The sequence below is a fragment of the Aquarana catesbeiana genome, linkage group LG09 (assembly GCF_042186555.1).
Source record: "Aquarana catesbeiana isolate 2022-GZ linkage group LG09, ASM4218655v1, whole genome shotgun sequence".
NCBI classification, from domain to species: Eukaryota; Metazoa; Chordata; class Amphibia; order Anura; family Ranidae; genus Aquarana; species Aquarana catesbeiana.
Genome location: NC_133332.1, coordinates 311,210,328 through 311,238,104, shown reverse-complemented (window position 1 = coordinate 311,238,104; position 27,777 = coordinate 311,210,328). Strand labels below are relative to the sequence as shown.

The 27,777-nt window shown below is 42.8% G+C and overlaps 1 protein-coding gene across 2 annotated transcripts in view; it reads left to right on the top strand.

Moving 5' to 3' along the window:
* LHX6 (LIM homeobox 6) overlaps positions 1 to 26,520 on the top strand; it is a 184,144-nt gene extending 157,624 nt beyond the window's left edge. For both annotated transcript variants that reach the window (XM_073600667.1, XM_073600666.1), the window contains 6 exons: positions 2,751 to 2,971; positions 13,242 to 13,342; positions 13,428 to 13,523; positions 19,214 to 19,388; positions 21,397 to 21,500; positions 24,920 to 26,520. In XM_073600667.1, coding sequence (XP_073456768.1) covers positions 2,751 to 2,971; positions 13,242 to 13,342; positions 13,428 to 13,523; positions 19,214 to 19,388; positions 21,397 to 21,500; positions 24,920 to 24,940 — 718 coding nt within the window. In that variant the 3' untranslated portion in view covers positions 24,941 to 26,520. The remainder of the gene's footprint in view (positions 1 to 2,750; positions 2,972 to 13,241; positions 13,343 to 13,427; positions 13,524 to 19,213; positions 19,389 to 21,396; positions 21,501 to 24,919) is intronic.
* The last annotated feature ends 1,257 nt before the right edge of the window (positions 26,521 to 27,777 follow it).

Here is a 27,777-nt window from a genome sequence, read left to right as displayed (position 1 = left end):
CTTTTCCCATATCCTAGAGGTCCGTCATTGGAGAGACCAGCTAGGTGACTGGAGGGGAACGCAATGTAAGAATATTTTCGATGGAATTTTATTCTAATTATTCTGGCAAGGGAACAAAATAGAAGGTGGGAAAATGTCCAGCAGAGTGGGCCAACTACGTCTAACCTGCCAAGTGCTTGTTTTAAAGATTTTTGTGCTTGTACCATGCAGCACTTAAAGCCCAACTCTAGGAAAAACGAAAAAATTATCCCTTGCAGTGGGACTGTGCCCAAACTGCAAGGGTTGACTGCTCTTTCATGGCTAGGTGAGAGTAAATGCACTTTAATTTACCTGATCCTCCGCGCGCCCCCCCCCCCCCCCCCCCCCGCAAGATGGCTCTCCCTCCTGGTGGACTGTCCTCATGTCCAATGTTGGGCTATGGAACCTTCAATGGTCTTGATGATGTCAGGACCTTTAGACTGCTGGAGCATGTAGGGCAAGACCCTGTGAGGACCGGTCTAGCACTGTGGGGGAGCAGAGAATCAAGCAGGTAAATTTACTTTATCACGTTCTCTAGGCCTAATCGAACTTCGGAACCCTTGCCATACAGGCTCACTGCAAGGAGAAATGTTCAAGATTCTCCCTTTGACCCTTTTACTGCCACTGACGTATGTCATACATTGGTGGCAGCGAGGGGTTTTACACATAATCCCATGTGCTTCACTCCACAAGTTGACTGTCGGCTGTTGGCCTTCTGTGGGGGGGTACAATCCCCCCCCAGCACCACTGGGAACTCCATGGTTCCTTGGTTCCCAGGCTTGGCAGATGGAGTGGAAGTAGTCCAGCGACAAAAAAAAATACTTTAGCACATCTAAAATTGTATTCATTGAATAAGAAGACTCTATTAAGAACCACATTTTCCTCAACATCATTTCGTTTCTGTGCTTACTCATTACACTTTGTGGCGGACTGGACTTTGACAGTTCAGGCTGGTGGAGTCTTTCCTGTAGTTTCCCCTTGCACACTTTTTTACTGCTTCTGACTCACTAAATTTGTACAGTGGAACCTCGGATTACGAGCATAATCCGTTCCAGGAGAATGCTTGTAATCCAAAGCACTCGCATATCAAAGTGAGTTTCCCCATAGAAGTCAATGGAAACTAAGATAATTTGTTCTATTACATGCAATACCGCATGTGGCCAGAGGTGGGGCGCCCCGGATAGCCTCGTAAATACTTGGGGACAGCTCGGAAAGCCTCGAAAACACTCGGGAACGGAGTATTTCTGAGTGTTTCCGAGTATTTCTGAATGGCTCAGAACGGCTCCGAACTGTTCCGATTGCCCCCGCACCTCTGGCCAAATGAGGTACTGCACCACCCATGAGCTTAAATTATACTCGTTTTGCAAACTGAGTCAAAATTTAAAAGAAAAAGTTGCTCATCTTTCAAAACGCTCGTTAACCGCGTTACTTATAAACCAAGGTTCCGCTGTATATCCATTTATTGCTCAATGGGCTAGTGAGCATTTCATGTCCACTGATATAGCCATGGTTGTGATCACATATTTATTATCTTTACTAAATGACCACCAAACAGGACCATCATTAGGATTGGTAAAATTAAATTAAAGTTTTGGCCTACACCAAGGGATTGATATAGAACAGTGGTCTCCAAACTGTGGCCCGGGGGCCGGATGTGGACCTTTGCTTGCTTTTATCTGGCCCTTGGTGCAATAGTTCATCCCCTGACATCAACCATGGGGCATGATTTCCGCCCCCACTGACACCAATGATGGGTCACAGTTCCCCCCACTGACACCAATGATGGGTCACAGTTCCCCCCACTGACACCAATGATGGGTCACAGTTCCTCCCAGTGACACAGACGATGGGGCATAATTCTTCCCACTCAATGACACCAACAATGGGGCATTTTAACGCCCACTGATGACGGGACATTTTCTACCTCCAATGGCCACAGTGCAGGCCGCCTAAAGTCTGAAGGACAGAAAACTGTCCCTTTGTTTAGAAAGCTTGGAGACCCCTTGATATAGAAGAACCTCATTGCTAAAACATGACTCTCAGGGGCGTACTGTGTTCTCTGGCACCCTCGTTTTCTGCCCTCCTCTGTCCTCTGGCGGCTCAAAGTTAGCATGGAGTTTGCACTGCCCGTGTTTGGCTATTCGCTTGCCTTCTAGGGTGGATGGGCAGCTGAACATGTGTGGTGTGTTTTTTTTATGGTTGGGGTTGAGATGAGCTTGGTGTGATATCAGTTGCAGCCCGGGGGAAGGGAGACCGGGGGGATCTATTAGTTGCCCACCGTTAATCCAGAGCATGCATGCCTTGCTCATAGTATGATCCCCACCCCTTAGGGCACTGCACTTGGGGCGCCTGCCTACTCCTTGATCCTGCCCTGACTGCACTGCAAATACCAACTGTTTGGGTTTTGTATGGATATAAATGCTGGGGTATTTTCCTAGGAGCTAGGAAACATCTTCAACATTACAGAACAAATCCAGTTGAATATGCCCAACTACTTCTAGATACATTGTGCATTATGGTTGTAGGGAAATGCCAGACTTCACCCCACCAGTGGAACTAACTGAAGGTTCCATATTCTGTTCAATTTATAATCTTCTGTAGTTCTTTGCATGTGGACATCTCATAGAGAAGGTCAACTGTCTTGCAACATATACTTTGAATGTTTGGTCTACACAGCCATTATACCTTGTCTAAATTTTGAGAAATGTTCCTTTGTTCCTTTCCTTGTCCAGCCGGTTCGGTACCAAGTGTGCTCGGTGCGGTAGACAGATCTATGCCAGTGACTGGGTGCGAAGAGCTCGGGGGAACGCCTACCACTTAGCGTGCTTTGCATGTTACTCCTGCAAAAGGCAACTGTCTACGGGGGAGGAGTTTGGCCTGGTTGAGGAAAAGGTCTTATGCAGAATCCACTATGACACCATGATAGAAAACCTAAAAAGAGCGGCAGAAAACGGTAAGTCTTTGAGAATTTAGCTTTGAGCGACAATGTTTTTGGGTTTTTTTTTCTGATTTGGGTAATTTATGCTTTGTGTGGCAACTTAATCTCCTGCCGACCATGTAACGCATATGTGCGAGACCGAGGAGGGTGGGCTTGAACTCCCACATACAGTGCCTTGAAAAAGTATTCATACCCCTTGAAATTTTCCACATTTTGTCATGTTACAACTAAAAGTGTAAATGTATTTTATTGGGATTTTATGTGATAGACCAACACAAAGTGGCACATAATTGTGAAGTGGAAGGAAAATGATAAATGGTTTTCAACATTTTTTACACATAAATATGTGAAAAGTGTGGGGTACATTTGTATTCAGCTCCCCTTTACTCTGATACCCCCTATAACTAAAATCTAGTGGAACCAATTGCCTTCAGAAGACATCTAATTAGTAAATAGAGTCCACCTGTGTGTAATTGAATCTCAGTATAAATATGTTCTGTGAAGCCCTCAGAGGTATGTTAGAGAACCTTCATGAACAAACAGCATCATGAAGGCCAAGGAACACACCAGACAGGTCAGGGATAAAGTTGTTTAGAAGTTTAAAGCAGGGTTAGGTTATTAAAAACGTTTACAAGCTTTGAACATCTCACGGAGCTCTGTTCAATCCATCATCCAAAAAATGGAAAGAGTATGGCACAACTGCAAACCTACCAAGACATGGCCGTCCACCTAAACTGACCGGCCGGGCAAGGAGAGTATTCATCAGAGAAGCAGCCAACAGGTCCATGGTAACTCTGGAGGAGCTGCACAGTTCAGGTGGGAGAATCTGTCCACAGGACAACTATTAGTCGTGTTCTCCACAAATCTGCCCTTTATGGAGGAGTGACAAGAAGAAAGACATTGGTGAAAGAAAGTCATAAGAAGTCCTGTTTGCAGTTTGCGAGAAGCCATGTGGAGGACACAGCAAACATGGGGAAGAAGGTGATCTGGTCAGATGAGACCAAAATTCAACTTTTTGGTCTAAAAGCAAAACGCTATGTGTGGGGGAAAACTAACACTGCACATCACCCTGAACACACCATCCCCACTGTGAAACATGGTGGTGGCAACATCATGTAGTAGGGATGCTTTTCTTCAGCAGGGACAGGGAAGCTGGTCAGAGTTGATGGGAAGATGGATGGAGCCAAATACAGAGCAATCTTAGGAGAAAACCTGTTGGTCTGAAAAAGACTTGAGACCGGGGTGGAGGTTCACCTTCCAGCAGGACAACGACCCGAAACATCCAGCAAGAGCTACAATGGAATGGTTTAGATCAAAGCATATTCATGTGTTAGAATGGCCCAGTCACAGTCCAGACCTAAATCACATTGAGAATCTGTGGCAAGACTTGAAGATTGCTGTTCACAGACGTTCTCCATCCAATCTGACAGAGCTTGAGATATTTTGCAAAGAAGAAGAATGGGCAAAAATGTCCTCTCTAGATGTGCAAAGCTGGTAGAGACATCCCCAAAAAAAGACTTGCAGCTGTAATTGTAGTGAAAGGGGGTTCTACAAAATATTGACTCCGGGGGGCGCCATACAAATATACCCCCCACACTTTTCACATATGTATTTGTAAAAAAAGATGGAAAACCATTTATCATTTTCCTTCCACTTCACAATTATGTGCCACTTTGTGTTGGTCTATCACATAAAACCTCAATAAAACACATTTAGGTTTTTGACAAACATGACAAAATGTGGAAAATTTCAAGGGGTATGAATACTTTTTCAAGGCACTGTATTTGCATCCACAGCGGCTGAGGTTTCTGTGCTGAGACAGCACTCCCTGCTTGCTCCCGGCACAGTTACCGGGCCGTAAATGACAACTCCCCTTCTCTAGGAATGGGGATCTCTGGTTGGGAGTCGCCGGGAAGTAGGCTTCCGATCATGTGACTATTGTGACAGCCAATCAGCTTTTGTTTGTCCTGGTTTCCTTATATCAAAACTGCTGCAATAAACTGCTGAGGTGGAACCCGCTGGCCTTTTTTTATGATGATAAAGAAGGAAACATATTAGGTTTTAACTGTCATCAGTTTTCTGGATTCCTATGTTCTGTGTTTCTGCTGTAAGTTGAGATACAATTTTTGTATGACATTTTTACTATAAGTTTCTGCTTTTGTGCCCTGTGAGTTCAGTAAATCTTTATTGCATACGACAGGAGATCTCAAGAACCGACGCGTTTCAGGGGCTCAATACTTTCCCTTCGTCGGGGCTGAGCAAGATTTTTTTCATGTGCAAGCCAAAAATGCAACCCAATGCAAGCCAAGCTATTGTTATTAATAGGGGTTTGTCCTGGTTTCCTTTGAATCAAAACGGCTGCAGTGGAAGTCCTAAGTCGGAACCTGATGGCCTTTTTCATCCTAATAATTTATGCAATTAGTGATGAAGGAAGCATATTTGTCCTAATTAACAAATCGGGGGGGGGGGGGGGGACCTCTTTTCGTAATTTGGAAAAGGATCTGCTCTATTTCCTTAGTTTAGAACAGGGGTCTCCAAACGTTCTAAACGGAGGGCCAGTTTATTGTCCTTCAAATTTTAGGAGGGCCGGACTGTGGCCAGTGGGAGTAGAAAAGGTCCCCACGTCAGAGGGTTAAAATAATAATGCTCCATTGTTTGTTTTCAGAGATTAATTGAGCCTCATTAATGCTGTAAGTGGGAGGAATTGTGCCCGGTCGCCGATGTCATTGGGCCCCATCGTTGGCGCCATTGGGAGAAATTGTGCCCCCATCCTTGATGTCATTGAGGCCCATTGTTGGTATCAGTTGGAGGAACGGTGCCCCATCGTTGTTTTAAATGGGCTGGAATTATGCCCCATTGTTGGTATTAGTGGAGGAAATGGTGCTCCAAGGGCCAAATAAAAGTAAGCAAAGGGCCACATCTGGCCCCTTCCCGGGGCTGCAGTTTGGAGACCACTGGTTTCGAAGAATGGCCTAAGCCAGTGATGGCGAACCTTGGCACCCCAGATGTTTTGGAACTACATTTCCCATGACGCTCATGCACTCTACAGTATAGCTGAGCATCATGGGAAATGTAGTTCCAAAACATCTGGGGTGCCAAGGTTCACCATCACTGGCCTAAGCACTATGCTGGGACCACTCTTTTTTAATTTCCCCCTCCCCGTTGAGCTTTATACGCTATCAATTTTCTGGATTCATATGTTTCTACTGTAAGAACGGAAATTTTATAGCACCTTCGTGTTGTGTTTTCCTTCTAATTTTCCTTTTTTTGTGCCCTATGTGTTTATATTGTCCAAAGAATGTGAAAAGGATGAGCGTGCCATAGATATAATGTGAGTCTAGTAAAAAAAACTTTATTGTGCACAACAGGAGATCACAAGAAAAAGCCAACACGTTTTCTCTTCTAACTCTTCATCGGGGTCAGGAAGGATTTTTTTTCCTGTGCAATGCAAAAAATAGCTATTGCCCATAGGGGTCTGTCCTGGTTTCCTTTGGACCAAAACTGCTGCAGCGGAGCAGCTAGCGTGGGAACCTGATGGCTCCTTTTGTAACCTAATAAATGATGTAACGATGCAATGAGTGGCGAAGGAAAACATATCGCTCCTAATTATCAAAGAGGCTTTCAACACTTGTGTTAATTAGAAGCAGGATCTGCTTACATATACATACATATCGGCCTAAATTTATGAAGAAATTAGATTTTTTTTATTATTTTTTTTTTTTTTTTTTTTTTATTATTATTTTTTTTTATTATTAATATTATTATTATTATTATTAGAGCACAAAGTTAAATATATATATATATATATTTTTTTTTAAATTGTCTTTTTTTGTTTTTGTTTATAGCGCAAAAAAAAAAAAAACCCGCAGAGGTGATCAAATCCCACCAAAAAAGAAATGTCTACTTGTAGGGGAAAAAAAAAAAAAATTTTATTTGGGTTCGGCGCTGCATTATCGCGCAATGATCAGTTAAAGTAACGCAGTGCAGTATTGCAAAAAATGGACCAGCCGTGAAGGGGGGTAAATCTGCCGGAGGTCAGGTGGTTAAGGGGAACCCCACGCCAAAATTTTTTTTTTTAAAAAGGGTCTGGTATGGATTTGGGGGGGGTGCACGCTGTTTTTTTTTGTTTTGTTTTTTTAGAATTTTCTATTGCTTTTGTTTACATTTCAGCTGTCAGCGGGGAAGCCCACTGACCACTGAGGAGTCATTATTTGTTAGGACCTGCGGGCCGCCTTCCCGGCCTGCTCCTTAACCGCTTCAGCCCCGGAAGATTTTACCCCCTTCCTGACCAGAGCACTTTTTGCGATTCGGCACTGCGTCGCTTCAACTGACAATTGCGCGGTCGTGCGACGTTGCACCCAAACAAAATTGACGTCCCTTTTTCCCCACAAATAGAGCTTTCTTTTGGTGGTATTTGATCACCATCGGCGTTTTTAATTTTTTGCGCTATAAACAGAAAAAGAGCGACAATTTAGAAAAAAAAAAACGCAATATTTTTTACTTTTTGCTATAATAAATATCCCCAAAAATATATAAAAAAACATTTTTTCCCCTCAGTTTAGGCCGATACGTATTCTTCTACATATTTTTGGTAAAAAAAAAAAAAAATCGCAATAAGCGTATATTGATTGGTTTACGCAAAAGTTATAGCGTCTACAAAATAGGGGATATTTTTATGGCATTTTTATTATTATTATTTTTTTTTTTATTAGTAATGGCGGCGATCTGCGATTTTTATCGGGACTCCGACAGTATGGCGGACACATCGGACACTTTTGACACTATTTTGGGACCATTGTCATTCATACGGCGATTTGTGCTATAAAAATGCATTGATTACTGTGTAAATGACACTGGCAGTGAAGGGGTGAACCCCTAGGGGGCGATGAAGGGGTTAAGTGTGTCCTAGGGAGTGATTCTAACTGTGGGGGGGGTGGGCTACTAGTCACATGACAGCGATCACAGCTCTCAATGACAGGGAGCAGTAGATCTCTGTCCTGTCACTAGGCAGAATGGGGAAATGCCTTGTTTACAAAAGCATCTCCCCGTTCTACTTCTTCGTGACGCGATCGCGGGCACCCGGCGGACATCGAGTCCGCGGGACCCGCAGTCGTGGTTACGGAGAACACGGCAGGCGCACGCGCCCGCAGTGCCGCTTCTTAAAGGGGACGTACCCGTACGCCCTTTTGCCCACCAGCGCCATTCTGCCGACGTAAATCGGCGTGCGCTGGTCGGCAAGCAGTTAAAGTGATTGTAAAGGTTCGTTTTTTCTTTTTTAATTAAAATAGCAAACATGTTATACTTACCTGCTCTGTGCGCTGGGTGATGCTGTAGCCAAACAAAAATTTTTATTTTTTTTGGCCTTTTTTTCCCCACAAATTTTCTTTTGTTGGTGTTTGATCACCTCTGCATTTTTTTATTTTATTTTTGCACTATAAACCAAAAAAGAGCGACAATTTTGAAAAAAAAACAATATTTTTAAAAATGTTTTGCTATAATAAATATCCAAAATAAAATAAAAAATTTCTTCCTCACTTTAGGCCGATATGTATTCTTCTACATATTGATGGTAAAAATAAAAAAAAAATCGCAATAAGCGTATATTGATTGGTTTGAGCAAACGTTATAGTATCTACAAAATAGGGGAAAGAAATTTCGAATTTTCGAATTGCAATCATAACGAATGACCTGAAAAATGAAAAAAAAAAAAAATTAATAAAATAATAAAAAATTTCAAAGGAAATTCCAATACCTATAATTTAATATTTGGTTATTATTAATTAGTTAGTTATTCTCAGCAGTTGACTGCTGGGACAGGGGGGAAAATGCGGTAGGAGAGGAAGGATGTAATGTGTAGTATGTTTTTTCCTGTGGATTGAATATAGGGGTATAGAATGTTGTATAAATGATGTATATATAAATGAAATAATACAATTTTGATTATTAAAAAAAAAAAAAAATTAGTTAGTTATTCTTTCGAATTTTCGGATTTTCTTTCTTAATTTCGGATTTTCGAATTTACAATTTTTTGAATTTACGGATTTTTTTGAATTTACTGATTTTTTTGAATTTATGAATTTACAAATTTATGAATTGTGATCATAACGAATAAACTGAAAAATTAAAAAAAAAAATTAATGAATCAATAAAAAATTTGAAAGAAAATTGAAATACCTATAATTTAATAGTTAGGTTATTATTAATTAGTTAGTTATTCTTTCAAATTTTCGGATTTTCTTTCCTAATTTCGGAGTTCGGATTTTCGAATTTACAAATTTTCGAATTTACAAATTGCGATCATAATGAATGACCTGAAAATTAAAAAAAAATAATTAAATAATGAATTAATAAAAAATGTGAAAGGAAAATCCAATACCTATAATTTAACAGTTGGCTATTATTAATTAGTTATTCTTTCGAATTTTCGGATTTTCTTTCTTATTTTTGGATTTTCGAACTTACGAATTTTCGAATTTACGAATTTACGAATTGCAATCATAACGAATGACCGGAAAAATGTAAAAAAATAAATAAATAATGAATTAATAAAAAATGTGAATGGAAATTCCAATACCTATAATTTAATAGTTGGTTATTATTAATTAGTGATTCTTTCGAATTTTTGGATTTTCTTTCTTATTTTCAAATTTACGAATTTTCAAATTTCCAAATTCCCAAATTTACGAATTGCGATCATAACGAACGGCCCCGAAAAACAATAAAAAAACAAAAAAAACGAACAAGACGAAAACGAACCAATTTTTCGGCAGTGCACATGTCTACTGCAGAATGCAATGAGTGAAGAAGAAGGGATTTATCTGCCATCATTTTTTTTTTTTTTTTTTGGATTCTTACGTTCTATGGTTCAAAATGGAGATACCACCTTTGCATTGTGTTTTTTTTATTGAAAACTTCCTTCTTTTGTGCCTTATGTATAAATTGCGGGATTAGGCAATTAGTCATGCAACCAGCTGGCAGGATATCACCAGTCATCGGCAACTCTTTCCCGACACTCAACAAAGAAAAATTCAGCACAGAAAGAAAAAAACAAAATTGGTTGTCAGAGTAGTCATAACAGTGTTTGTTTGTTTTTTGTTTTTTTTTTGCTTTTTTTTTTTGCTTTTTTATTAAAGAGACAGTGCACTCAAAATGAATACAGTATCTTAGATACGGATGGTAACTCTTGGCTGCATTGCTTGTTGGCTTCCTTTATGACTTTACGGCAAGATGTTTCCTACTAGAGTCTTTAGATCTTCGCTTCTCTCCAAGAAGTCCTATATATATATTTTTTGTATCAGAAGAAAAAAGTCTTCTTGTTCTTCCAGGGAGAGATCCTTTCATAATGGCGGTGGAATGTGAACGGCCTTCTTAAAGTCCAATTACAACCCCTCCCCCCATATACATACTTGATGCCATCCAGCATGCTTCTTTCGCTTTCCTTTAAAAAAAAAAAAAATATATATATATATATATATATATATATATATATATATATATATATATATATATATATATATATATGTCTTTAGGTCACTCCCATGATGCACCGGGGTCCTCTTCGCACTTTGGCGCTGAACCATCCATTTACCACTTGCTTACCGGACACTTTTACCCCTTTCCAGCGCTGTCACATTTTGAATGACAATTGCGCGGTCATGCAACGCCGTACCCATATGAGATGTTGATCATTTTTTTTTCACACAAATAGAGATTTCTTTTGGTGGTATTTGATCACCACTGGGTTTTTTTTTTTTTTTTTTTTTTTTTGCTAAACAAACCAAAAAGTCCCCCAAATTTTTTAAAAAGTTTTTTCTTTGTTTCGTTTATAAAATTTGGATAATTTTTCTCCTTAACCGATGTGCACTGATAAGGCTGCACTGATGAGGTGGCACTGATGGGCACTGATGAGGCGACACTGGTGGGCACTGATGGGGCTGCACTGATGGGCACTGATTGGCAGCCCTGATAGGCAGCAATAATGGGTACTGAAGATGTGACACAGATGGGCAATGATGGGGCTGCACTGATGGGCGCTGATAGGCTGCATTGATAGGCACTGATGAGGCGGCACTGGTGGGCACTGATAGGTGGCACTGATGGACACTGATAGGCAGCATTAATGGGCACTGATGAGGCGACACTGGTAGACACTGATGAGGAGGTACTGAGGAGCCAGCACTGATGGATACTTATAGGCAGAACTGATGGGCACTAATAGGCAGCACTGATGGGCACTGATTGGTGGCACTGATGAGGAGGCACTGATTGGCAGCACTGATAGGCACTGATGAGGGGGCACTGACTGGCAGCACTAATGGGCACTGATTGGCAGCACTGATAGGCAGCACTGATGGGCACTGATGGGCTGCACTGATGGGCACTGATAGGCAGCACTGATTGGCACTTATTGGATGCACTGATGGGCACTGATAGGCAGCACTGATGGGCACTTATTGGCTGCACTGATGGGCACTGATTGGCTGCACTGATGGGCACTGATAGGCAGCACTGATGGGCACTGATTGGCAGCACTGATTGGCTGCACTGATGGGCACTGATAGGCAGCACTGATGGGCACTGATTGGCAGCACTGATTGGCTGCACACATGGGTATTGATAGGCAGCACTGATGGGCACTAATTGAGAGCACTGATAGACAGCACTGATGGGCACTGATTGGCAGCACTAATTGGCTGCACACATGGGCATTGATAGGCAGCACTGATTGAGAGCACTGATAGACCGCACTGATGGGCACTGTTGAGGCTACCCTGATTATCAGTGCAGATGTCCATTTCACACATGCTGGATTCCTCTCTCCTCACAGCAAGTATGTTTACATCGTGATCAGACACAGCTGATCACGTGATTGGCTCTTTACCCCAATCTGTGATCACTGTGTCCGAGGGGACACAGCAATCACAGAGCACGCCAGGTTCGCGCTGCAGGGGAGTTCAACCCAGAGCACTTAATAATAAATACAAAATAATTATTAATAATAATAATAATAATAATAATAATAATAATAATAATAATTAGTTGATAAAATAAACATAAAATTATGAAAAAAGGAGGTGTAAAAACAAATCATTTTATCCTATTTTGTTCCTTAGCCCTGAAGAAGTGGGAGTTTTAAACAAAAACGTGACCTTCTTTTTTGACCTTCTTGACGTGAAAAATAAACTTTTGCTGGACTCATTCGGGCTTTGAGGCGCTCTCGTTCTTTAATTATTCTCCAGACTACTGTCATGAATGCATTTGTGAGGTCAGGCACTGACGTTGAACAAGAAGGCCTGGCTCGCAGTCCCTGCTCTAATTCATCCCAAAGGTGTTCTAGTCAGTCAAGTTCCTCCACCCCAAACTCGCTCATCCATGTCTTTATGGACCTTGCTTTGTACACTGGTGCGCAGTCATGTTGGAACAGGAAGGGGACATCCCCAAACTGTTCCCACAAAGTTGGGAACATGAAATTGTCAAAAATGTCTTGGTAGGCTGATGCCTTAAGAGTTTCCTTCACTGGAACTAAGGGGCCAAGCCCAACCCCTGAAAAACAACCCCAACACCATAATCCCCCCTCCACCACATGATTAGGACTTGCTCATCCATGTCTTTATGGACCTTGCTTTGTGCACTGGTCCAAATAATTTGGTGGAGGGGGGATTACGGTGTGGAGTTGTTTTTCAGGGGTTGGGCTTGGCCCCTTAGTTCCAGTGATGGGAACTCTTAAGGCGTCAGCATACCAAGACATTTTGGACAATTTCATTCTCCCAACCTTGTGGGAACAGTTTGGGGATGGCCCCTTCCTGTTCCAACATGACTGCGCACCAGTGCACAAAGCAAGGTCCATAAAGACATGGATGAGCGAGTTTGGAGTGGCGGAACTTGACTGGCCTGCACAGAATCTTCACCTCAACCCTACCTTGAGATGAATTAGAGCGAGACTGCGAGCCAGGCCTTCTTGTCAAACATCAGTGCCTGACCTCCCATAGACACACTCCTAAACCTTGTTGACAGCCTTCCCAGAAGAGTTGAAGCTGTTATAGCTGCAAAGGGTGGACCAACTCAATATTGAACCCTACGGACTAAGACTGGGATGCCATTAAAGTTCATGTACGTTTAAAGGCAGGTGTCCCAATACTTTTGACAATATCATGTATATTTGTTTCTGGCTAGCATTGTATATTACTTTCTTGCAAGTACTGTATATATATTAAAAAAAGTGTATATATTTACTGAGGAAGGAGAGGGTGCATTGATGATGAGTGAGAAGTCTATGCATTTCCAGGCAATGGTATTACATTGGAGGGAGCTGTGCCATCAGAACAAGACAGCCAGCCAAAACCAGCAAAAAGAGCGCGCACTTCCTTCACGGCGGAACAGCTGCAGGTATGACGCCGGGCGCTGGTGGAGATCATCGGTGGTGCAAAGGAATTCTAACCAACCGTACCACTAATACTCTCTCTGTTCACAGGTGATGCAGGCACAGTTTGCTCAGGATAATAATCCCGATGCGCAAACACTTCAGAAACTTGCAGACATGACAGGACTAAGCAGAAGAGTCATTCAGGTCAGTATTCTAACAAAGTATTAATGTTCTCAGTAATGGATCAGTATCGTGAAACAGGTCTTCAAATTTAGTAATAAAGACACCTTGTTAGAGCTGATTTAGGTAACTTTTACTCCTCCCTACACTCTACTGATGGCGAACCTTGGCACCCCTAGATGTTTTGGAACTACATTTTCCATGATGCTCAACCACACTTCAGAGTGCATGAGCATCATGGGAAATGTAGTTCCAAAACATCTGGGGTGCCAGGCTTCGCCATCACTGCCCTACACCAACCCTCCACTATCCAGCCCCATAGCCTATTGTTCCCCTTCCACAATCTGGACCTACAGACTCATCTCTTCCCTCTAATCCACAATCCAGTCTCGTTGCTTTCTTTCTCTCTTCCACATTCCATACTTAGTGCCGCTTTCTCTTCACTGACTCCTCTCTCCGCTATCTGACTCGTGTCCTTTAGGACAACACTACCAACCTTTCCTCATGTTCACCAATCATTACAGGGCCATGGCGCACTTTGTGTGGGACACTTTATTTAGCACACAGGAAACTGTCCCTCCGTTGAAAGGCCCCAATGTGATGGCATAGGCAGGTGACAGGTCCTCTCTATGGAGACATTGGGGGACTATTAGACCCTCAATGTCTCCCCTGCCCTCCACTGCAACTAATCAAGCATAGATCATGCTTGATTAACTGCTTCCCGAGCTAGAGTAGCCAGGGAATGACAACTCTGAAACTGAAAGTGACATGATACATTGAAAGGACTAGTCAAACTACGGCCCTCCAGCTGTTGTGGAACTACACATCCCATGAGGCATTGTAAAACTCTGACATTCACAGATATGACTAGGGAATTGTAGTTCCCGAACAACTGGAGGGCCATAGTTTGAAGACCCCTTGTCTAGTTGTTTGTCTTTGTCCCCCCAGACCTTCTCTAGTCTCTGGTTTGTAAGGGGGTGTTAATGAAATTCCCCTTTTGGGCACTAGGTGGTGCTCTTCCTTAGAATATACAGTACATTACCAAAGGTATTGGGACGCCTGCCTATACACCCACATAAACTTTAAGGGCATCCCAGTCTTAGTCCGTAGGGTTCAATATTGGCTTGGCCCACCCTTTGCAGCTATAACAGCTTCAACTCTTCTGGGAAGGCTGTCCACATGGTTTAGGAGTGTGTCTATGGGAATGTTTAACCATTCTTCCAAAAGTGCATTTGTGACGTCAGGCACTGATGTGAACGAAAAGGCTTGGCTCACAGTCTGCACTCTAATTCATCCCAAAGGTGTTCTGTAGGGTTGAGGTCAGGCCAGTCAAGTTCCTCCACTCCAAACTCGCTCATCCCTGTCTTTATGGACCTTGCTTTGTGCACTGGTCCAAACCATTTGGTGGAGGGGGGATTATGGTGTGGGGTTGTTTTCCAGGGGTTGGGCTTGACCCCTTAGTTTTAATAAAGGGAATTCTTAACCGGTTCAATACAGGGCATTTTCACCCCCTTCCTTCCCAGACCAATTTTTAGTTTTCAGCGCTGTCGCACGTTAAACGACAATTGCGCGGTCGTGCGAAGCTGTACCCAAACAAAATTGACGTCCTTTTTTCCCCACAAATAGAGCTTTCTCTGCGGTTTTTATTTTTTGCGCTATCAACAAAAGAAGAGCGACAATTTTGAAAAAAACACAATATTTTATACTTTTTTCTATAATAAATATCCCATTTTTAAAAAAAAAAAAAAAATTTTTTCCTCAGTTTAGGCCGATACGTATTCTTCTACATATGTTTGGTAAAAAAAATCGCAATAAGCGTATATTGATTGGTTTGCGCAAAAGCTATAGCGTCTACAAAATACGGGATAGATTTATGGCATTTTTTTAAAAAAATTATTATTTTTTTTTTTTTTACTAGTAATGGTGGTGATCTGCGATTTTTTTTGTGACTGCGACATTATGGCGGACACATCGGACACTTTTGACGCATTTTTGGGACCATTCACTATACAGCGATCAATGCTATAAAATTGCATTGATTACTGTATAAATGTGACAGGCAGGGAAGGGGTTAACCACTAGGGGGACACGAGAGGTTAAATATGTTTCCTAGGGGAGTGATTCTAACTGTAGGGGGAGGGGACTCACAAGAAGAGGAGACCGATCAGTGTTCCTCTGTACTGAGAACACAGATCGGTCTCCTCTCACCTGACAGGACGTGGATCTGTGTGTTTACACACACAGATCCACAGTCCTGCTCGGTTAACGGGCAATCGCGGTTGCCCGGCGGACATCGCGGCCGCCGGGCACACGCATCGGGTCCCGCGCGCGCCCCCTAGACGGCCGGGAAGCCCAGGACGTCATATGACGGCCACCCAGGATGGGAGATCCCATCTGTGGCCGTCATTTGACTATGGGCCGGTATTGAAGTGGTTAAGGCATCGGCATACCAAGACATTTTGGACAATTTCATGCTCTCAACTTTGTGGGAACAGTTTGAGGATGGCCTCTTCCTGTTCCATGACTGTGCACCAGCAAGGTCCATAAAGACATGGATGAGCGTGTTTGGGGTGGAGCAACACCTTTGGGATCAATTCAAATGGGGACATCAGTGCCTGACTTCACAAATGCGCTTCTGGAAGAATGGTCAAACATTCCCAAACCTTGTGGACAGCCTTCTCAGGAGAGTTGAAGCTGTTACACCTGCTAAGGGTGGGCCAACTCAATATTGAACCCTACAGACTAAGACTGGGATGCCATTAAAGTTCAAGTGCGTGTAAAGGCAGGCGTCCCAATACTTTTGGTAATATAGTGTATATGTTAGTGGTCACAGGGTGGGAGGAGTTCAGGTGGAGAATACAGGGAGATAGGAGCTCACCTTTGTAATTGGCACCCACGAGTCTTTGTGTGGTCCTTCCCGCAAAGATGTAACCTCCCAGTGTCTGGTATTCCTCAGCTGGGAAATACCTGGTGAGGTCCTAATACCCTGATTGGGACTGAAGTGTGGGGACAGGACTAGAAGCGAACTTGACTGGGAAAAGTGCCTACCAAAGTCAACCAACAGGGTGAGAAGGTAAGTACAGAACCTACAATGCTCTGAAGTGATATGAAACCTAAATGTGTATTCTGGAATGGGATGCCCTGAATTCGTACGTACTATAGCTGTGTGCCCTCAAGTTGCCCACCTTGAAGTTGAAAAGTAACGTTTTTGCAAACGCATTGACTCACCTCCATTGTTACTTGTGGCCTATCTGGGAAATGGTTAGCCGGATTGTCCGGGAGCATGCGGGGAAGAGTGTGGAACTTGGACTGTATATGTGCTAATAGAGGTATACGTAATGGCTCACTTCGGAAGTGGGGGAACACATTAAGGCAAGAAAAGGGCAACAGGACCTGTTTGTAGGAGGGGTGCAGCGTGGTACAACAGCAATGACACGGTCTCAGTGTGATGAAAGGACTTGTATTGAAATAATGCAAAGACAGTTCACAAATAGCCCAGTGGGAAGGCAGCCCAGCCAGGAACACTCATAGATCCAGCAGCATGTAGAGAGCAGGATTCAGCTGAACTGACAGCTCCTGTTGAGAGGGGCAGAATTTGGCCTGGCTGTCTTGTGTCCAAGCAGGAAGAAGTCCATAGAATTAGCGAGCCCTATGCTTTCCCTTCCTCGTCAGAAACTTTTTCCTGCCACTAGTTTTGTCCCTATCAAGCGGGGTACTTGTCCCTGCTGTAGAACCTTTTGGCTTACAGCACAGATCCAGCTTATTATTATAGAGCTATATATTCCAAGCTTTATACATCTTTTTAAGGCTTGTTGGCCATCATCAGTTCAGTGTATGGAAACTATGGCTTCTATGAAGTAGGTCTTGGGACCAACAAGAAAGTATACCCCTGACAGGTTAGAGTGAGATGGTGCAAAGGTAACCAAAAAACCCACCACTGAACCAGTAAAATACACAGAAGAGCCTTCTTGGATGGTATTGTAATGGCCAATTCCATCACAAATCCATGTTTAGGGATGCTTTCACAGATTGGATCGTGATAGGATATACTGTATAGTCCAACAAAGGAGCAAATGACATATATATCTGACTACAATCCAATCTTGCTAAATCCCTACGCCTACCCTCCACTATCCAACCCCAATTGCCTCCTTTCCCCTCTTCCACAATCTGGTTTTACTGCCTTTTCCCTTCCCCCTTCTCCACAATCCAGTCTTGTTGCTTCTTTCTCTCTCTTCCACATGTCAGTCTTTTTGTCCTCTCCCCCTATTCCCATCTTACTGACTCCTGCTTCTATCTTCTCAACATTAACTTTTCACCATGCCCACCAATCATTACGGTGCCATAACTGTTTCAGGCTTGTTGGCCATCAACAGTGCATTGTATGGAGATCATGGCTTCTATGGAGTAGCGTTTGGGACCAAAAAGATAGTATAACCATTCCTGCTCTTATCTTCTCTGTCTTACGTGTGTCCTTTAAGACAGTAACACCAGCCTTTCACCATGCCCACCAATCTCTGTTGCTCTGTGGTTGTTTCAGGCTTGTTGGCCATCATCAATGCATTGTATGGAAACCATGGCTTTTATGGAGTAGGGTTTGGGGAACAACAAGATAGTATAGCAATTCCTGCTCCTATCTCCTCTGTCTTGCTTCTGTCCTTTAAAACAGCAACACCAACCTTTCACCATGCCCACCAAAAATTACATCACCATGGCTGTTTCAGGCTTGTTGGCCATCATCAGTGCATTATATGGAGACCATGGCTTCTATGGAGTAGGCTTTGGGACCAACAAGAAAATATACCATGACAAGTTATAGTGAGGTGCACCAGAAGTAACCAAAAAAAGCACCACTGAACCAGTGAGAAGCACAGCAGAGCTTTCTTAGAAGGTACTTTCATGGCCCAGGTTATGGTGAGATGGCCCAAAAGTAAAAACAAAAAAAACCACCAAACATGAGAGAAGCACAGCAGAGCCTTCTTAGAGGGTACCTTCATGGCCCAGGTTATGGTGAGATGGCCCAAAGATAAAACAAACCCATCGCTGAACCATTCAGAAACACAGCAGAGCCTTCTTGGCTCAGGTTATGGTGGGATGGGCCAAAGGTAAAACAAACCCACCACTGAACCAGTGAGAAACACAGCGGAGCCTTCCTAGAAGGTATCTTCATGGCCCAGGTTATGGTGAGATGGCCCAAAAGTACAAAAAAAACCCATCAACGAACCATTGAAGAAACACAGTGGAGCCTTCCTAGAAGGTATCTTCATGGCCCAGGTTATGAGGAGATGGCCCAAAAGTAAAACAAACCCACCATCGAACCAGTGAGAAACACAGCGGAGCTTTCCTAGAAGTTATCTTCATGGCCCAGGTTAAGGTGAGATGGCCCAAAATTTTTAAAAACCACCATGAAACCAGTGAAAAGCACAGTGGAGGCTTCTTAGAACAGAATATATCTTCATTTCCCATTCCATAAGAAATTCCAAAAATAATAACATTTTTACTCATTTTAGGATAAAGGGTAGAGTCATTGGAATCATTCTTTTATGCCCCTTTGGCCACAGATAAGTGATGAAAAGGAAAACCCTACAATATTAGTGCAACTGAATTACCATGTATGTTGGGTCTTTAAATTTTATTCTACGTGTGTTATCATTGTTTTATTGCTTCATACAATGTGCCATCCATAAAGTTTTCCTGACATGTGCAATCTCCAGGTTTGGTTTCAGAACTGCAGAGCCCGACATAAAAAGCACACCCCACAGCATTCAGTACCTCCACCGGGGCAGAACCCGACTCGTCTCACCTCTTCCCTGTCCGACGACATTCACTTCTCCCCCTTCAGCAGTCCAGAAAGAGCTAGGATGGTCACGTTACACGGATATATAGAAAGTAAGTAAGACTTTTATTCTACTTTATAATGTTGCAAAAGAAACGCTAAACCAGCAAGAAACATTTTAAGGAAACAGCAAGTTACATACTTTTCACAGCCAACCAATCACTTTTTACAAGGCTCCAAAAGTGCCGTCCCCCTCCGCCAGCACCCCCCGTGGTTCCTGGGATCTCCCGTTTCTCTGGGGAGCCCAGGATCAAGATAAACCATCGTAAAATATAGAGAAGGAGGTGTTTAGGGAATATCTGCTCCCTGACCCCCCTGCTACTAATGAACCCGGAAACGACCTGTGTTAGGTTCCTTCTGGCTTCAGAATTGTCGTTCCCTGGCTACTCTAGCTCAGGAAGCAGTTAATTTGAGTACAGGGGTCCCCAAACTTTCTAAACAAGGGGCCAGTTTACTGTCCTTCTATATACAAAGAGAAAATGGTCTGGTGTTGCCAGTGACACACCTCCATCCCCAAATTAAATACAACAACAAAGAATAGTGCCCGTGGGACTTTGAATGAGGTGAGCACAAAAAGGTCAATAAGAGTATACAAAGTAAACATAGTTTATAAATTGATTAAAAATGTATAACATTCATCGTATACGGGATACATAATCCACAGGTGGCGGCAAAGTGTGTCTGTCCCGGGAGCTGAAGGAAAGGAACCAGCAAAGTCTCCCCCCGGGGACCAATGGGGGGCAAGCATAACATGGGAGCCAGAGAATGTACCCTTTGATGTCCAACATGATTGGTAGCATGATACGTGTGTCCTCAACATGTGGAGTGTGCAGCCATGAAAAGCCTTTTTTAGGTGTCTTCAGTCTAGTTGCTTGAAGTCACAGGTCCTCTTTGCCCCTTTTTTCCCCCGTCGGTGGGCGAGTGATGAATGCTGCAGAGAGTATCGCCATGTAATGATCTTGCACCACGCTCTGCAGCATTCTCCAGTCCAGGGTGGCAACAGAGCTTTGATGCCCTGGGCTCAGCGGAATCAAACAAAGGGGGGGAGGACCATCCAATTATGTCACAAGAGTTGCCGCCATCCCTAACATAAGGAGAAAAGGAAATAACCCCTCAAGAAATGGTGGGACTTTGAAGGCAACGGAGTAAAAATAAAAACAGTTTTATTAACACAAATATACAAAAATATACATATCAAAAAAAATCTATTACAGTCGTATAGAAGGATCAATTTGACAATAAAATCAGGATTATGCTGGTGAGCGAACCAAATGTGTGTTCATGTAGTCTTCCACCTGAGCCTACGCGTTTCTGCAGGAGTCCCTTCATCAAGGGAAAATGGTAGGCGGACTCTACACTACATAATAAAGCATGAAATAGCGTAATTAGAAACAAATGCATTGAACATGTTTCCTGCATCTAACATCATTCTGAAAAAAAAAAAAAAAATACATACCCAAGCATAACCAAGAAGAGAGGCTAACTGTCGGAGAAATTCTCGGGGGCAACAACACACAGGACGCCAGGAATCCAAAATAGGAAACGGGCGTGTCTCTGGCCCCGCCTTCTCCACACTGGTCCCAAAGTGTCACCCCAGGAGAGGATTCCGGGAGTGACAGCGCTAACCCAAGAGGGCCCAGCAAGCGAAGAACCAGAGGGGGGGGGAAAGGAAAATTCTCTGAAAATACAAAAGAGAGGAGGCCTTATGTGCTGGGGTACTATGTGCTGGGGTACAATGGGCTCAGCGGAAGTGCGTTGGGTGATGCCGGGTGTCGTAGGAGAGGAACATCGCTGGATCGCTAATCGGTCTGCAAGTGCCCGTACCGGAAGTATGGTGAGTATTGCAGCCACTGCTGCTGGAGGGTCCATTTTTGATATTTGCCCAAGCTGGACTTGGACTTTAAATGGCACTGTTTACCACCACTGACAATCCAGGGATGATCTACGGGACTTATTATTTGTTTCTTGGGGTCAGTAGCATACTTGGGTTTGTTATTTTACACTATTATGTTCAGTGCCAACCTGTTCTATGTGTTGAGATTGTTGTATGTTCCTGTACAGGTCAGGTACAGTGTGGGCAGATGCACTGCAGACTCCCCTACGCTGCTCCCCCAGTGCATCTAAAAAGTGACATGGAAGCAGCACTATCAAACAGAGGAGAGAAGGTATGTAGTATCTAAACAATGTAAATCCTTCACTTAAAGTAAGACTAAAGGCAAAACTTTTTTTCATTTTTTTTCCATTTTGGATAGTGTAAGGGAGGGTTATAACCCCTGTCAGTTTTTTTTTTGTCATCTGTGCCCCAATGGGAAGATTCCCCTTCACTGTCCCATAGCCAAAACAGGATGTGATAGTAAGTGTGCAGTGGCCAGCAAGAATGCACATCTAAAGGGCCGTTGGGGATATGTTCTTTTATATAATGCTCAAGGCATGGTGCTGTGGCATTTACAGGAGCTTGGCACCAAATTCAGTCTTATTACAGAGCAAAAACCAGCAAACAGACCTAGTAACATCATCACTTAAAAGAGTAGCACACGGTGTCCAGCAGGAATGTACATCTAAAGGGATGTTGGGAATGTGTTCTTTTATATAATGCTTAATGCCTTGGTGCTGTGGCATTTACGGGAGCTTGGTACCAATTTCAATCTTACTACACACGTCAGCGAGTAAGGATGGGTTAAACCCCTGTCTAGTTTTTTTTGGGTCCTGCAGACACAATGGGAAAGGAACCATTTGTTACCATTAGAGGATTTTTCATCTCGCTCTGATAACAACTTAGAACATTTGGATTTCCCTTTATTTTCTCGCTAAAAGGTCACAAGAACAAATAAAAGGGTGAAGCTCCCCAGGAGGGACACAGATTAATCAAACTCTATCTCAAGCTTAAAAAAAAAAAGAATTAGTACTCCCTAAGGAGCATGCAACTAGCTTATTAGATCAGAAAGGAATCAGAGGATCGGAGAAAGTTGGACCACACGTTAGGGTTTTTTTTTTGCTTTTGCCTTGCTCTAGATCAGGGGTCTCCAAACTTTCTAAACAAGGGGCCAGTTTACTGTTCTTCAGACTTTAGGGGGGAGGGGGGCCCGGACTGTGGCCATTGGGAGTAGAAAAGGTCCCGAAGGTCAGCAGGAAAAAAAAAGTCCCTTCTTTGGTGTCAGTGGGAGGGATTGTGCCCCATTGTTGGTGTCATTGGGAGGATTCATGCCCCATCATTTGGTGTCATTGGGAGGAATTATGCCCCATTGTTGGTATCGGTGGATGAAATAGTGCCCCAAGGGCCCCATAAAAGCAAGCGAAGGGCTGCATCTGGCCCCCCGGCTGCAGTTTGGAGACCACTGCTTTAGATCAACTTTGTTGCTACAGGGAGTATCCCATTGCCTTTGTGGGGGATCAGGAAGGGATTTTTTTTTTCCCCGCTGGAACCAATTGAGTTTTTTTTTTTGCCTTCCCCTGGGTCAACTGTTGGTATAGGATTGTGTATATGTAGGTTTTCTATTTATTTATTTTTTCTATTGGTTGAACTAGATGGACTTTTGGCTTTTTTTAACCTGACTTACTATGTAACTTTGGGTATAGTTAATTACACCATAGGGAGTATGCAATTGGCTTATTAGATCAGGAAGGAATTTTCTCCCTGTCGGAGAAAGTTGGACCACATTTTATAGTTTTTTTTTTCTTTTGCCTTCCTCTGGATCAACTTTCATTGTTGACCCAGGGAATATCCCATTGCCTTCTGGGGGATCAGAAAGGGATTTATTTTTTTCCCTGCTGGAGCCAATTGGGCCATGCTTCCTCTGGATCAGCTGTGGGTATAGGATTGTGTATATGGAGGTTTTCTATTTATTTCCTTTCTCTATTGGTTGAACTAGATGGACTCTTGGCTTTTTGTAACCTGACTAACTATGTAACTTTGGGTATCGTTTTCCAAGAATGTGGGTTTTCAATGTTTGTACAAGGGCTGTATTGCAAAAGTGGGCATAACTTTTTTATTACGGTAACTTACCTACAGTAGGTTGTCCAATTTTGCATGTTGGTAGAATAACTTTTCCTCTATAGTGACTCTTCTTCTTCTTTTTCATTACAAGTAAATAATTGATTCCAAGCCAAAGCAACATGCCGTCATTGAGTTCTTGATGTGAGGGGAGGGGGGGTCAAGGTTGTTCATCATCCACATAAATGCTACATAAAGTTTACAGAGATGATACCATTAAGAAGAGCAATGCCTTGTCATTGGTGACTCTTGTCAATGTGTCATCTCCGTAAACATTCCGTAGCCTGTAGATGTTGGACAGCCTTCACCCCTCCTTTATCAAGAACTCAATGATGGCACATTTCTTCTTCTTGGAATCCATTATTTACTTGCAACGGAAAAGAAGAAGAAGAGTTACTATAGAGCAGCCTTTCTCAACACACAATGAACCCCTAAAAATATTTTCAGGCCTAGAGGAACCCTTACTAAAACCAATTCACTGGGGTTAGTGGAAAATGCCCCCCACATTGTTGGTTCGTAGGAAGAATGCAACCCAAGAATGCAAGACAGCTAAAAAGATAAATTGGTGTCATGTTGTTGGCTTTGTCTAGTGGTGTTGGCCCAAAAAAACTATGTAGGCATCATCAGATGGGAAGACAATCAAGGAATCCCTAGCAACCTCTGAAGGAGCTCTAGGGTTTCATAGAACCCTTGATGAGTGTGACGGAATGCCTGGCACCCAGGTTGGGTGCTTCCTCCAGACAGTGCCTCCTGCTCTCCAAACCCTTCCAGCAGACCAGGAGCTAATACATGCCCTTTTACCCCAAGCATTGTGCACAGACAAGCTGTCTAAGATAAGAACCAAAAGAATGAATATTTAACAAAAATGCAGGTTTTTTATACACTTCAAAAATAGGACAGTCACCACATGAATAATAAAACCAAATATTACCCAAAACATCAGACAATGGGTAGATAACGAGGTTGACAAGTTGACCCAAGGCTAATCCCATCATGTAGGAACCTCCAAGAGGATTAGCCAACAGACAGAAACAATAGGTGACTCAATTGACTCAATTAACAATGGGGATGCACAACTAGGAGATACCTTAGTAAACAGACTATAGCAGGAGACCCCAGCATCAGGTTGTTTGAGCTGATTATAGTAACATCTCACAGTCTACAGCAGTCATTGCTGGTTTGGGCACAAAGGCCCCAAATCTGTGTGTTTTGGGGAGACATGGACCCGAATCCGAAGCAAGACCACTCCTATGGTCACCCAGGCACACACTTCCCAAAGAGTAGTGCTTCCTCAAAAGCCAGGGTCCATAGTCAGTAGACAAGAGGCCACACACTGCAGTCCTGTCCTGATCGGGTCTGTCACATTGAGAATAGCTGCTTTAAAGGAAGAGTTACTCTACCAACATGTGAAATTGGAACGGCCTACATAAGTTAATAAAAAAAGTTTTTCCCACTTTTTTATTACTTTCGGTACAGTAGTATTTTTATTATTGGGTAAACATGTTGAACTTGTGTCTGTTCTTCAAACTGACTACGTACGTAACTCTGTAACCAGTATTGTAATCTTGAACCTGTACAATTTTCTTCTGGCAGGTAATCCTATTTCAATACTGAGGGACAACTTCTGTTATTGGAGACGACATGCTGCCCTCTAGGCCAGGGGTTTGTAGAGGATTCAGCAGAGAAAGACACTCAGCAAAGGAGACATTATCTGTTATTTGCTGTCTTTGGCTCTGTTAACAGAGAAGCAGCCAGGTCAATTCTGGAAACTCTTGAAGAGCAGATAAGGACCACAATTAAAACGATATGAGTGGGTTTATTATTAATATTAAATTATAACAAAGGTTTTTAAATCAAAGCTACCCATTCTCAGACTGAAGCTATCACCTCTTGCATTTTTACTGAACATCAACTGCCGCCACCGAGAGGACATCCGCCAACTGGAATAACTGTGAAACGTAAGGAGAAGATGATCCTTTGCATTTCGTTTACATAGCGGATTGTACTTATTCAGCAATGCTGGTTGGTTTTCACCCCGACAATTTCCAGAGTTATGCATGAGAGAAAAAAAGATTGAAATCCCTCAAGAGAAAATATTCTAACCATTGAAAGTGCAAGATAGTTCACTGCCTTTGATATTCTCCCATTGTGTTCCACTGCAATTTGCCAGATCTTACTTTTTCCATTGCTTCATATCTAGAAATCTGTCAAACATGACATTTGATAATTTAACATTTTCCATTTTAAAGACATCGCATTATTTGTCATTCTTCGGAAACAAAATCGGCTGAAAATTCAAAACGTCTTCTGATTTTAAAAAAAGCCACCCAAAAAGGGACCTAGTTTGCCCTGCATCAGCTTTATGAGTTACCATGGTGCCGGCAAGCCAACCGCCAACACCATAACAAACAATCACTCTCTAGGGTTTGGAAGCATGGCATCATTTGTTGCTTTGATGATAGAGAACGGTTTTCCTGCACCATGGCAATGCATGAATCTGATCAAGGGCAGATGGCATGCATGGCCACCCCCAGCTTTCAGGAGAAGATGGAAGTCCACCTCCTCCAGACCTCCTGTGCTCTGCTGCCGCCAAAAGATAGAGCTCTGATGTGAAGATGGGAATTTGTGATTGGGGGGACCTCTGAGATGTGGGGACTGCGTGGCTAGGGGAGGGTCTGTGATGGGGGGGACTCTTACATAAAGTTAATTTTATCAAGGCGGTTGTGTGCATTGTCCCAGGCTCAGGTTTCCTATTGATAAGAATCATTTACTTTTTTCTTACATTTTAGGCTGGGGGGGACTTGAGATTTTGCATACTTCGAAAGGGTGCCGTGACTGAAAAAAAGGATTGAGAAACGCTGAGGCAATCTTTGGTGTGATAACGATATTTGAAAACCAGCTCAGTTTGGAAAAAAAATTTGGGAAGCTCTTGATATCTTGACCAACAAGAGTGGGGGTTTCGCAAAACTCAAAGCGCACATTAGAGCATGGTTTGTTGACCCTTAGACTGGACTTAAATTATCCAAACAAAAAGTAAAAACGAGGTGCTGGATACTGTTTTTTTTTTTTTTGTTTTTTGGGTCAATTCAGTTATTACTGGACAGTCTGCCTCCTGTTTCGCAGCACTCTACGAAATAGTAACACCCCTTAAAAATTACAGGAAAACCCAGAGTTGGGAAGCCACGTACATACATAGAGCACCAAACTAATTTTTTTCTGATAAAATTGGTAAACAGCAGAAAAAGTTCAATGCGTTTCATAGGCCAAACAGAAAACCGTAGAACTATCTGGTATCTGCTTATCTAGGTTTATTTAAGCACAGTCAAAATTCCTGAGCCCTGATGATGGGGGATCCGTTTGGCCCCTGAAACGTTTTGGCTTTTTCTGCTATGAACCATTTTTATCATAATTTTTTTTTTTTTTAACTCTTGGACGTTTAATTGGCTTCATTGTATTGTATATACATGGACTCAAAGTTGAAGCTTTGGCTTTAGCCATATCCTAAAGTGGAGGTTCATCAGCCAGATGCTAAACCTACTCCCAGCCCCAATCTAAGCCTATTCGATCTAACCCTGTATAGAAAAGATCACTATACTTACCTATTCTGAAGCAGCTCTGATCCGGTCTCCAGCGGCGGCTTCTGTGTAAAGAGAGAAGGCCGACAGCGGCTGGGAAATGCCTGGGAGATGACGTCACCCATAGACTTACATTCGTTGACGGTTGCTACACAGAAGCCGCCACTGACAGCTCAGCTTGGGACTGGAACCAGAGCGGCTTCAGAATAGGTAAGTATAGCAATCTTTTCTTTACACGGTTAGATGGATTAGGCTTAGAATGGGGCTGGGAGTAGGTTTAGCATTTGGCTGAACTTCCACTTTAAGATATGGCTAAAGCTATAACTTTGGTTTCCTTTGGAATAGAGTTAGGGATGGCTTTCTTTGCCATCTGTGTCCCATTTAACATATTTCCCCTCACTCCTGTACACACAACAAGAAAATAGAGGCAATATCTCCAAAGTGAGGCAAATCCCCACTTAGACAGCCGTAACTGTTCTCACTGGAAGATGGACCCAATGTCCCCGTTTTGGTAACAACTCAAAATTTTGGAACCTCCCTCACTTTCAGTCCCAGTGATAATTTTCACCAGGACAAATAGAGAAAATAAATTTTCCCAATTGGGACACAGACAGCAATAAAAACCTGGGTACATGCGCTCCTTCTGATATGCAATGCTGTGAACGACCATCTCATTGATCAAGCTGACTTGCTGTGGTGAGACAAGTGGTGGAACAAGTCCTGAGAAAAGTCCAAATATATAAGAAGTAGTAAGGTCCCCACACCAATGGTCATATAGTCCAGAATGGTTATTTAGTAAATAATTAATGGAATTAGCGAGCCATTGTGTTTCAGGTGTTCACCCTTTCCTTCATTAGGGCTTATATATTATGTGTA